The sequence below is a fragment of the Petaurus breviceps genome, unplaced genomic scaffold (assembly GCF_028583685.1).
Source record: "Petaurus breviceps papuanus isolate PSGF00001 unplaced genomic scaffold, PetGlider_PUasm1.0 582, whole genome shotgun sequence".
Taxonomy (NCBI): domain Eukaryota; kingdom Metazoa; phylum Chordata; class Mammalia; order Diprotodontia; family Petauridae; genus Petaurus; species Petaurus breviceps.
In genome coordinates, this window is record NW_027186390.1 from 11,090,683 (window position 1) to 11,103,657 (window position 12,975).

At 38.7% G+C, this 12,975-nt stretch overlaps 2 protein-coding genes across 11 annotated transcripts in view; both read right to left on the minus strand.

Annotated features, from left to right (window-relative positions):
• BPHL (biphenyl hydrolase like) overlaps positions 1 to 12,975 on the minus strand; it is a 467,045-nt gene that overhangs the window by 110,480 nt on the left and 343,590 nt on the right. The window lies entirely within an intron of this gene.
• The window catches only part of RIPK1 (receptor interacting serine/threonine kinase 1), a 60,398-nt gene that overhangs the window by 38,502 nt on the left and 8,921 nt on the right, over positions 1 to 12,975 (minus strand). For 4 of the 8 annotated variants that reach the window (XM_069103582.1, XM_069103574.1, XM_069103578.1 and 1 more), the window contains exons 2-3: positions 3,800 to 3,848; positions 195 to 412 (exon numbers count right to left, since the gene is read on the minus strand). In XM_069103582.1, the coding sequence (XP_068959683.1) occupies positions 195 to 403 (209 nt within the window). In that variant the 5' untranslated portion in view covers positions 404 to 412; positions 3,800 to 3,848. Of the gene's footprint in view, positions 1 to 194; positions 413 to 3,799; positions 3,849 to 9,789; positions 9,865 to 12,975 lie in introns of all 8 variants that reach the window. The other 4 variants (XM_069103577.1, XM_069103580.1, XM_069103576.1 and 1 more) reach the window with 2 other exon arrangements.

The window sequence follows — 12,975 nt, forward strand, 5'->3', positions numbered from 1 at the left end:
AATATGGGAATCTAAGTGGACCAGAATATGTCTTGTATCCTTGTTGTATGAGTAATTATATGCATGTTGCTTATGTATCTTTCAATAAACCTTAAAATTAGATGAGCTGAATGATGCTTTATCTTCCTTCCTTAAAACTCTGATTTTACTAATACACTTTCTCTCTTGCCACTGAATCTATTGTGCCAACTTACTCAGTGCGCTTGGGTCCAGTGTATACATTTTTCAGGATCACAAGTCCATGGCTTCTATGAAAACACAAGGATACCATCCCAAACCCTCCACTGTCTATCTGCTCCTTCTCTAAGAGGTCATCAGTTTTCATCAATAAGTCATCCAGTGACATGTCTGCTTCTCTTTTAGATGTACAGTCCTTTGGGAAATGAAGTTCTTTCTCTACCATAATTCTGACCTGCAAAGAAAGCAGAGAGAAACATTAGCTTACACCAGTCATATTTAATAAACATTTTCTTTTTTTAACTTTCTTTTTTTAACTTTTTTTAACTTTCATTTTATTTTTTAAATTTAATTTATTTTTAGTTTTCAATATTTACTTCCATAAGTTTTAAATTTCTTCCCCCTCCTTCCCCAAGACGGCCTGTAATCTGATATAGGCCTTACATAAACATTCCTATTATACATATTCTCACATTAGTCATGTTGTATGGAAGAATTATAATGAATGGGAGAAACCATGAGAAGAAACAACAAAACAAAAAAAAGAAAACAGTCTGCTTCGCTCTGCATTCAGACTCCATAGTTCTTTCTCTGGCATGGCATTTTCCATCATGAGTCCTTTGGAAATGTTTTAAGTCCTTGCATTGCTGAGAAGGGCTAAGTGTATTAAAATCAGTCATCACAGTCTGTAGCTGTTACTGTGTATAATGTTCTCCTGGTTCTGCTCACTTCACTCAACATCAGTTCATAGAAATCTTTCCAGGTTTTTATTAAGTCTGCCTTTTCATAATTTCTTATAGCACAATAATATTCCATTACATTCATATACCACAACTTGTTCAGCCATTCGCCAATTGATGGGCATCTCCTCAATTTCCAGTTCTTGGCCACCACAAAAAGAGCTGCTATGAATATTTTTGCACATGTGAGTCCTTTTTCCCATAGCCCTAGAAGAGGTATTGCTGGGTCGAAGGGTATGCACATTTTTATAGCCCCTTGGGCATAGTTCCAAATTGCTCTCCAGAATGACTGGATCAGCTCACAGCTCCAGCAACTCCTAATGAATTAGTGTTCCAACTTTCCCACATCTTCTCCAACATTTATCATTTTCCTGTTTTGTCATGATAGCCCATCTGACAGATGTGATGTGATACCTCAGAGTTGTTTTGATTTGCTTCTCTCTGATCAATAGTGATTTAGAGCACTTTTTCATATGACTATAGATAGGTTTAATTTCTTCCTCTGAAAACTGCCTGTTCATAGCCTTTGACCATTTATCAATTGGGGAAAATAAATATTTTCTTTTCTTTTTTTTTTAGGGATCTTTTTGTTGTTTATTCATGTTTAAACTAAGAAAGGTAACTTGAGGGGGAAGGAGTATGCTGAACCCATTAGTAATTTTCTCATCTAAAATGAATAGAAATACTCTCATTATACAGTTGCTTTATTATACACATCTTCCCTTTATGGACAACTTTTTCAGAATGGATTATGTCCACACAGTAAGAGGTGGGTATAGATACTGTAGTTTGTAAAGTAATGGAGTTGAAAGTAAAAGGTGTGGGGCGTCTAGGTGGCACAGTGAATAGAACACTAGCCCTGGAGTCAGGAGGACCTGAATTCAAATCTAGCCTCATACACTTAACACAAAACTAGCTGTGTGACCTTGGGAAAGTCACTTAACCCCAATTTCCCTACCTTACCCCTTCCAAAAAAAATAAAAGAAAGTAAAAGGTGCAGGTCATCTACTTTGGCCCTCTATATGGGAACTTCCCTCATAAGTGGTCATCTAGACCAGTGCTTCTTAAAGTATGGGTCTCAACTCCATATGGGGTCATGACCCACAGTGGAAAATAAATATTTTCAAAGGCACATGATTTGTGCTTCATATTGTCTATACTGTTTCAAGCCAGGGGAGACTCCTGTTTCATTCTTTTTTTAAAATTTAATTTATTTTCTTTATGAATATGGCCATAGGAAACTGTCCATCAAGTGCTTCAGGCTAAGGAAGGTCAAATCCTCCTAGATGAGGAACTTAAAAGAGAGTTTCAACAAGATTCTGATTTTGTTTGAGTCCCTCTTACATCTGTGAAGAGGGGGAAGTCAGTGAGAAGTTTCCCAGAAAAGTCATAAATTGACAGGAAGCTGGGGAAGTTATCTGGTCTACGTTACAAGTAACTTACAAGGCTGGACCTAGACTGAACAAGTTTTATTCCCAGATCAAAGGATATTCATTGGATAGGTCCTACTCACTTAAAGAGTTCTATGAACGCTAGCTATTATTTTTCTTCCTTACTCCTTATCAAGCTAGGTTTAGGAAACACAAGTATTTTCATGTAAAACATTCTAAGTTTGTTTTTTTTGCAGAGAGATTCTTGTAAGAATAAATAAAGGGTAAAGAAAAGATGAACAAGTGCTTTTAGGCCCATCACCACATTGTAGGTTGTGATCATATGAGTTTATCCTTATTTTCATTGCTGATGATTAAAAATAACAGTAACAACAAAAACAGCAGACCTTTACAAAGGATTTTGTAATAACCCTTTACATATATTATCTCATTTGTTCCTCACAAGTCAATGAGGTGGGTGGTATTATTATTCCCATTTTACAGATGAGAAAACTGAAGCTCAGAAATACGAGTGGTCTACCCAGCATCATATACCAATTAAGGCAGGATTTGAACAACTTTAGCTTGACCATCAATACAGGTCTTTCTGACTCTAACTGTAGCCTTCTGGCTACTAGGAAGAAACCATGAAAAATAAAACTTTAAGAATATTTCTAAAGAGAAGGAAGTTTCCCAATTCTTGTGGTAAGAAAATGCTTTCTTCTGTTCAACTTAAATGTTCCATTCAGTGGCTTAAGCCAATTTCCTTTTCATCTGTTCTGTTCTCAGTACAGGTGGTAAAGAATTGGTAACTTTTTATAATAACTATCTCGTATTTAAGACTACTCTCTAGCCCAAATATCAGTTCTAATAACTTTCAGATATCTTTTGTGCATTTTTTTTTATCATTTAGATTTGCTCTCCAGACCCTTTTCCATGTTCTTGATATCTAAAAATAGATTGGGCTTCAAAGTGCCTTACAAGTATTATCCATTTAGCACAATGGATAGCACACAGTAGGAGCTAAATAAATGCATATTCCCTACCCCCACCTCAGGGGTCATTTTGTCTAATCCATGTTTTAATAAGACTCTCTTCTAATTTTTGCTTATATTGGGGGCAAACTCACTACTTCCCAAGGCAGCCCAATCTATTTTGGGATAGATTTAAAAGTTAAAGAAGTTTTCCCTTAAATCACTCTGATATCTTTCTCTCTGCAACTTCCATTCCTGGATCCTAGTTCTGCCTCCTGACACCAGGAACAAGCCCTCTTCCACTGCCAGAGGACTGTTATCATGGTGTCCTTAATTCTTCTCTTTTCTAGGTGAAACATTCCTATTTCCTTTAAGAGATGCTCAAGCCCATGATCTCAATCTCCTGCACCATCCTGGCTGCCCTTTTCTGGATACCCTCCACTTTATTAATATTCTCCCTAAAATGAGGCCCCTATATCTGAACACAAGACCCAAACTCTATTCTAAGCCTAATAGTAGATTATCTGATGTTACTTACATTCCAAGTCCTTTGGCAGAGCCAAAGTTTTCTTTTTGTACCTCCAGACCTGTGAATGAGAATAACAGTACAAAAGGTATCTAGATCATTTCTTTGTACTTATAATTTTCTTAAAATTTATTTTAGTGAAACAAGCATTTCCATAACATAATAGAATAAATAAAAGATGATGGTACATGAAACTGCAAATCTATTATGTATAACTTCTTATTCCTTTTAAATATATAATAGTTATCATGTAAATTTATTTTTTCCCCTTTTTTTCCTTCTCCCTCCCTCCTCCAGATGGCTACCATTAGACACAAATATGGGCACATTTATGGGTGTGTAAATATGTGTGTGTATACATATATATATATATAATATGATTCTATACATATTCTATTTATCAGTTCTTTCTCAGGATGTAGATAGTATCTTCTTTCATATGTCCTTTGTAGTTAATTTGGGTATTTATAATAGTCAAAATGACTTAGTCACTCAAAGTTGTTCTTAAAACAACAATGCTGTTACTATATACAATGCTCTCTTGGTTCTGCTCATTTTTTTGTGCTTTTGCTTAATTTACACTGAAAGTCATAGAAAATTGAATTCCTTTAGAATTCCAGATTCATTAAGTAATTACCAGTGTCATGTGCTAATGGATGTTAAGTTCTTTCTTTAAGAACAGGGACTGTTTTATTGTTTTTGTATTTCTAGCATTTGCTATAGTGCTTGGCAAAAAGGAGGTTAATAAATGCTTACTGGATCAAACTGAATTAGAGTCTAATAGATCACCTATGCACAAGAATGTAGCTAAGTCACACCTTCATTGAGGTCCTTTCCCTCCTCTGAATAATATTTCTTTCTAGAGAAGACCATAGCAGAAGATCCAAGAGGGTAATCAAGAAAGAGAAATCTTCTAGAGAGCTAAGCAGTAAAAAGCAAGGGATCCCCTCACAGATTTGGAAATGCTATCCCACTTCTTCCCACCCATAAAAATGAAAGAAAGGGGAAAAAATAGAGGAAAAGGCCAGAAATACATTTTAAAAGATTATTTTGGAGAAGGGGAGAAACTGGTGCTTTATCTACTGACTAAAAAGCCTCACAAACCTTATTACTTCCCTGTTGCCCTAGAATCCTGGAACCTACCCACACTCCACTACCATTAGGTTAGACTTGTGAATACTCCCTACCATCATCCCTGCCAATGTGGATGAGAGGGTCAGTTATTTTTTCCCAGAATTTACTTATTTATTTTTAGTTTTCAACATTCATTTCCATAAGATTTTGAGTTCCAAATTTTCTCCCCATCTCTCCCCTACCCCCAACTCAAGTACCCCTTCCTCCAATCTACCCTCCCTTCTATCCTGCCCTATAGGGGGTCAGAGCTATTAAGGCCTTCTCCCACACCTTTCTGCAGTCTTATCCTTTAAAAGAGGCCTAGTCAGGAAGGGACAATGCCTCTCTTTAAGAACAGGAATCTGATTCCTATCCCAGAAGCCTGAACTATGGAGATAAACTTACCCAAGGGGACCAGGAATTCCCCAGGCTGCCTTAAGTCATCCTGGTTCCTACTTCATGAGACCCTGCTGCTCAGCCTTGTCCCCATCTCTTCCCCTTTCTCCCCAGCTTAAGGCTAGAGGTTTGAGTTAGGAGAACAGTTCATCGGTTCCCCGTGCCACAGCCCCACCCTTTCCCAGAAGAGTGAATACCTAGCTAGGAATCACATTTTAAAAAAAATCAAATCTCTTGACTTTCATAACTTCCAAGACCCCTCTGTACTCATCTAAACCTGAAAGTCTCCCATCATTCTGCTCTTTTTTTGCTCCCCCTACACCATCCCTGGGGGAGAAGGTTTCTCCTTCATTCTCTTCGTCTTCTTCTCAGTACTTGGCCAGGTTCCAAAGCTTCCCTCTAAGCCCCTCAGCCCTCTCTGAACCAGGTTAGGAACAGAAGGCCTTTCTCTGTCTCCCCTCCCTAACCAGTCTCCCTCTAGGTGGCCATGTGCAGTAGACATCATCCCCCCCATCCTCCCACCTCCATCTGTGCTGGCCAGGGACTGAAGGACTGTCTCCCATTTCAGCACACCGGAGGTGGATGGCCTTTTCCTCCCTGACCCACCTTGGTCCCAACTGTGCCATCCAGGTGGTGAACTAAAGAGCTCACCACCTTCTTAGCCTGTTCCTCAGCTACCTCCAAGCTTGTTCAGGGAAGAAAGGACTTTCCATTCTTCCTTAACCCCTCCCCCTGTCTCTTTTACTTGGCCAGGGTCTGAAAGTTCTACTCCATTTCTGCCCCATCTGGGCTGGCTAGGGGCCAATGGCTTTTTTCTCCCTCAGTATCATCCTTTTCTTCTTTCATCTGTTCTGCCTCTTGGAGCAGCAGGAGAACTCATGATCCCTTCAGTCCCACAAATCCCTTAGGTCCTACCGATGGGTCTGATGACTTCTTTCTCCTTCATCCCCTTCTATACCAACTAGGGGCAGAAGCCTTTATCCTTCTTTGGCCCTATCCACATTGGGCCAGCTAGTAACAAGAGGCTTTTTCATATTTTAGTCCCATCAGAAGAAAGCCTCAGCTCCATCCATAATGGCTATTGTGGGGGAGGGGGGGAGAAGAGCCCCTTTATCCCTTCAGCCCTCTCACTATGATGTCAGGAGTGAGAGGGCCTCATCCCCCTATCCAAAATCCTCCTCCTAGTACACTACCCTGTACCAGGAGCTCCAGCTTACAATGAGATTAGACCAGTTTGTTATCCCTACACAAAAAATACCCAGAGAGAGATTTTTAAAAATTTAATACAATAAAGAAATTATCCAACATAAGAGGCCTAAGGCATAAAATTGTTACAGAAATATAAGTTGAAACATTTATGGATTGGATGGGCGAAGTTCCATATGACAAATTAAATTGGATAATAGTATACTAAAGGAATTAAAGGAGTTTCAACTAATTAAAACACACACACACAAACAAATAAAAGAACAATTAGGAAAAATGTAAAGTTACATCTAAGGACAAAGAATATCAACAGGATGAGGAGAGAGATGTGACCTGCAATTTCACTGATCAGGGAATACAAAGATGAGGAAACCCCCTCTACCAAAGCAGGGTCTCTGTAATTTATAGTCCTAGAGGGTTACTAGAGCACTGAAATGTTAAGTGACTTGTCCCAGATCACAAAATAAAGGAGGATCTACATAAGGGGAAGGACATTCAATATCCTTAGGTCAGGTCAATATAGTAAAAATTACAATATAGAAATTAATGTATATGTTTAATTCAGTATTGATAAAAATACAAACTGGTTTCTTTATAGAACTAGACAAAATCATCAGATTCATATAGAAATAACAATTAGACAAAAATATTATGGATTATACTGAAGGAAAAAAGCTGATGAAGGAGGTCTAGGATTCACTTGCTAAATCATAAAGCATTTTTTCATCCATCTACCATGTGTCAGGTACTATGTTAACTGTTGGGGATACAGACAGAAAATATGTAACAATTCCTAGCCTCATGGAGTTTACATTCAATTGAGGAAAATAATCAATACATATATAAGTAAGTATAAAATAAAGTAATTTCAAGGGTAGGAAAGGGAGACACTTGTAGCTGGGAGGGCAGTGACACCTTGAAGAGAACGATGGCACTTGAGTTTTATGGAAGCTAGGGAGTCGAAGAGATTGAAGTAAGGAAGGAATATATTCTAGATATGGGGGACAGCTTATGAACACTAAGAGAGACTGGAGATGGAATGTGATCTTTAAAGAACAGCAAGTATATGCCTGTTGGCTAGACTGTAGAGTATATGAAAGGAAGGAAGAAATGGAGGAAGTGGAAGGTAGGGAAGGAGGAAAGTAGGAGGAAAGGAAGAGAGGCAGGAAGGAAGGAAGGAAAGAAGGAAGGAAGGAAGAGGGAGGGAAAGATAGAAAGAGGGAAGAAAGAAAGGAAATTAGCATTTATTTAGTGCCTACAAAGTGTCAGGCATTGTGCTAAGTACTTTATAAATATCAAATGATCATCTGATCATTTGATCTTTGAAACAACGGTGGGAGGTAGGTGCTATTATGGTACCCATTTTACAGTGGAGGAAACTGAGGCAGGCTAAGGATAAGTGACTTGCTCAGGGTCACGCAGTTTGTTAATTGTCTAAGGCTGGATCTGAACTCAGGTCTCTCTGATTCCAGACCAACTGCTCTATGCACTGTGCTTCCTAACTAATGTGTAATAAGCCTTGAAAGGCAGGCTGGAGTCATAGTGTGAAAGGCTTAAATGCCACATAGAGGAGTATGTATTTATCTGAGAGGCAGTGGAGAATCCCAGCTTTTTGATCAGGGGTCAGATCTGTGCTTTAGGAATATCAGAATCTTGAGGCTTGCTAATTCAGCTAAGTGAAGCTCTCTGGCTCTGAGTGACCCATGATGATCCAACAGTCCATCAGCAGCAGTCAAGCACCTGTAGCTCCTAGCCCTGCTTTGCATTAGGGCAACCAAGAAGTGATATCAAAAGCCTGAGCCTTTATTTTCCTGAGCCAATCAAGTTTGAAGGATGGTTTCAATACCTTTTAAGAAAACAAAACAAAAACCAACAAAAAAAACCCAACTTAAATTTCATGGAGGTGTGCGTGTATTTGGGGGGGGAAGAAGGATAATTAGGTTATTTCTCTCACCACAACTGTCAAGTATGCCAAGCATCCAGGGAAACAATTCCTTCAAGCAATGTACCAGCCACCCCCACTAAGTACCACCCAGAGGGCAGGCAAGACAGCCTAGCTGAAGCCACAAGGATTCCTGAGGGAAAGACAGGATGCATTATATGATATATATGCATCATTCCAGGACCCTGAACCCAAGAGCCTTTGGAATAGCAATGTTTCCAGCCAAGTGCCCACAGTCATGGAATCCTAGAAAGTAATGTCCATATGTAGATGCAGCTTGGCCATGACCACTGCAGGTACTGTGGCCACAGTTACTGAAGACCCAGAAAAGAATTTTTGGCACCAAAAGTCCTTGGCAAAATTACCAGGAAATGATGTAATTTTATCAGTGTAAATGACATTAAAGAGGCTTCACCATTTGCTTTGCCTCTGAGCCCTAAGAACTGTGGGACCTAGTGGGGCAGCTAGGTGGCACAGTGAATAGAGCACCGGCCCTGGAGTCAGGAGGAGCTGGGTTCAGATCCGGTCTTAGACACAACACAAAAATTAGCCGTGTGATCTTGGGCAAGTCACTTAACCCCAGTTGCCCTTCAAAAAGCAAAAAAAACCCCAAAACTGTGGGACCTTTCCCTCTGACTTTCCAACTGACACCTTCCATATAGATTACAATGTGAGCTCCTTGAGACCTGGGACTGTCTTACCTTTCTATTTGTCATCTTCAAGGCTTAACAGCATGGAGTAAGTGTATAATAAATGCTTCGTTCATTCATTCATTCATGATCTCCCCTTGTCCAAAACACCAGGGGAGATTCTTCAACATATCCCAAACAGGATTTCTTCTTTCTTCCCAAATGCTCTTCTCTCCCCACTTTTCTATTATCGATGAGGGCACCACGATCCTCCCAGTTACCCTATCTTCATTCTCACTTTTCCTACATATCCATTCTGTTGTCACATCTTGTCATTTCTCTCACTATAATACCTCTTGTATATGTCCCCCTTCTCTCCACTTACACAGTCAGAACCCTAAAACAGGCTTTCCTCATCTCCTACCTAAGACTCGAGCTTGTCCTCCTTTACAATCTGTCCTCCACACAGCTGCCAAAGTGATATTCCAAAAGCACAGGTCCAACCATGTCATCCCCCCACTCAACAAATTTCTTTGGCTCTCTATTACATCCAGAACCAAGTACGAAGTCCACTATTGGCCCCTTCCTTTCCAGTCCCTCCACACACTTTGTGCATAGCTTACTTTCAGTTCATCACACACACCACTTTCCATCTTTCATTTTCTTGCCTTTGCATTAGCTAACCCTGATACCTGGGAAATCTGTCTCATATTTACCTTCTAGATTTCTTTTACGATCCAGCTCAAATCCCACTTTCTTCAAGAAGCCTTTCCTGTCTGCTGCCAAGTTTCCTTTTAAACAGCAATGAGAGATATTTGAAATATTTATTTGAAAACATGAATCTGTAATTAAAAAGTACACGTAAGTATAATTGCACACATACAACCTATATCAATCAGACTGATTGCTGTGTTGGGGAGGTGGAAGGGAAAGGGAGAGAAAACTGGAGCTCAAAATCTTTCAAAAAACGAATGTTGAAAGATGTTTTTACATGTAATTGGAAAAAATAAAATACTATTAAGTTAAAAAAATAAATAGAAATGAGAGAAAACAGAAAAATACATAAAAAAATACATGATCTTCATCCCTAGGTACCTTCCTGGCTCTGATGCTTCTGTTAGTCATCCTGTATTCTGGTTTGGCAGTCTCTTAGCCAAACAGGCAGTTCACAGAGTGTAAAACTCTTGTTTCATAATTGCCACTTGTGTTATCATGTAGCTATACACATCAATGAAAATTTGAATGATTTCTCTAGCTTGGAAAGGACTGAATGATATCATCTATAGGAAATGCGTTTTAACAGGGTCTGTGAAACCTCCATATTCTTTAAGAGTATAGCCTAGACAAAGAATTGGAAATTGATGGCCATCAATCTGTGGTATGTGATTGTTATGATATACCATTGTGCCATAAGAAATGAAGAGCAAGATGCTTTAAAAAAACAACCTGAAAAGATATGCATAGACTGATACAAAGTGAAGTGAGTAGAACCAGGAGAACAGTACACACAATAATAGCAATATTGTACTATGATCAACTGTGAATGACTTAGTTATTATCAGAAATATGATTGAAGACAATTCCCAAGGACATATGATGAAAATGCTATCTACCTCCAAAGAAATAAATGATAGAGTCAAAACAGATCAATGCATACATTTTTAAACTTTTTTTTTCTTGGGTTTTTTTTTGGGGGGGTGTATGTTTTCTTTTGCAAAATGACCAATATAGAAATATGTTTTGAATGACAGTACATCTATAATCTATATCTAATCACTTGCCTTCTTAATGGGGAGATGGGGAGGGAGGAAGAGTTTGGAACTCAAAATTTTTAAAAATAAATGTTTAAAAATTTGTGCATTTAATTTAAAAATAGTAAAAAAGAAAAGAAAAGAAAGAAATCACAAGCAAGATACTTACAGAAAAATCAGAAAAGACTTAAATGAACTGCAGTAAAGTGAGCAGAACTAGTAGAAGAGTGTACACAGTAAGAGCAATATTATACTATGATCAACTGTGAATGGTTTAGTTATTCTCAGAAATACAGTGATTGAAGACAGTTCTGAAGGACTTATGATGATGAAAATGCTATCTACCTCCAGAGAAACAACTGATAGAGTCAAAGTAGATCAATGTATACTTTAAAAAAATTTTTCTTTTTCTTGAGGTGATTGATTTTTTTGGGGGGGAGGAAGTCTGTGTTTTCTTTTACAACATGACTAATACAGTAATGTTTTGCATGACTGTACATGTATAATCTGTATCAAATTGCTTGTCTTCTCAATGAGGGGGGATAGGAAGTAGGGAAAGGTAATTTGGAACTCAAAATTTTGCAAAACAAATGTTAAAAATTGTTTTTACATGTAATTGGGAAAAAAATTTTTTATGAGCATGACTCAGAATGATGCATTATAATAAGGAAGCAAGCAAATATATATCTAAGTATTGGGCTAAGCACTTTATAAACATCTCGTTTGATCCTCACAACACCCCTGGGAGGTAGGTGCAGTTATTATCCCCATTTAGGGAAACTAAAGCAGACAAAGAGACTTGCCCAGGGTTACATAACAAATAAGTGTCATGGGTCCAATTTGAACTCGGGTCTCCCTGACTCCAGGTCCAGCACTCTCTCTCCTCTGTCATCCATTTGCCTCTAGGCATAGAATTTTATAACTGGAAAGGACTAATCCAATATGATTCAAACCAATCCAACAAGCATTTATTATGTGTCTACCACATGCACATCACTGTGATAGGTGCTTCAGATACAAAGACAAAATGAAAGCATAATCCTTTCTATCAAAGAGTTTACATTCCATTTGAGGGGCTATACCATATAGAGAGATAAGCATATACCTGATTCTTTGAGCAGAAAGTGAGTCCTAACCAACAGGGGAATCAGGAAAGGCTTCCACTAGAAGGCAGCACAAGAAGTGAAGCCTGAAGAAAGCCAGAGATCTAAGAAGCGAAATGAGGAAGGAGTACATTCTAGGCATGGCGAGGCAGAAGACAGAAGGATGAGTTTGGTGAAAAGCAGGCAGGTCACTTTGGCTGAGATGTAGCGTGCATAAGAATGATGGGATGCAGTGGACACAGCACTAAACTTGGAGTCTGGACGACCTGAGTTCCCATCCTGATTCAGACACTAACTAGCTATATGACTCTGGGCAAGCCACATAAGCCCTCTCAGCCTTAGTTTCCTCATCTGGAAATGGGGATAACAAGACCTACCTTACAAAGTTGTTGGCAGCTAGGTGGCTCAGTGGATAAGAGTGCAAAGCACGGAGTAAGGAAGACTGGAGTTCAAATCTGGTCTCAGGCATTTACTGTGTGACCCAGGACAAGTCACTTGCTTGACACTGAAACCCTTAGTTTCCTGAGGCTGTTACCACTAAGTTTTGTACATCCAATTGCCCATTTGCCATACCTGTCCATTGTGTGAAACACTGGGGTATGCTATCATTGAGAATTGTGTCTCAAGGGGTTCCTAAGAAAGAATTTGTAAGAATCATGTGTTTCTGCCTTTTTCTGGGGAAAGATAGTAGAAGATCTTGACGACTAGACTAAATAGTCTGGTCTTTATCTTTTAGGAAATAGGTAGTTATTGAAGGTATTTCAGCAGGGAAATATAATAATCAAGAAAGATTATTCCAGATTTTAGGAATCAATCTGGGAACAGTGTTCAAGATGATTTACAGGCATTTGTAGAAGAAATAGAAGAGGGACAACAATTTAGAAGGCTACTAAAATAACAGTTATGTGGTAATTTAGGCCTTGTCTCCACTTACAGCATTGGGAACAGAAAAAAGGAAAAGATGGAGGTGAGTGAAATGTGAGATTTGTGTCTGTATATAGAGACTGAGAAATGAAAAGAATTAATTAATTAATTAATTGAATTCATC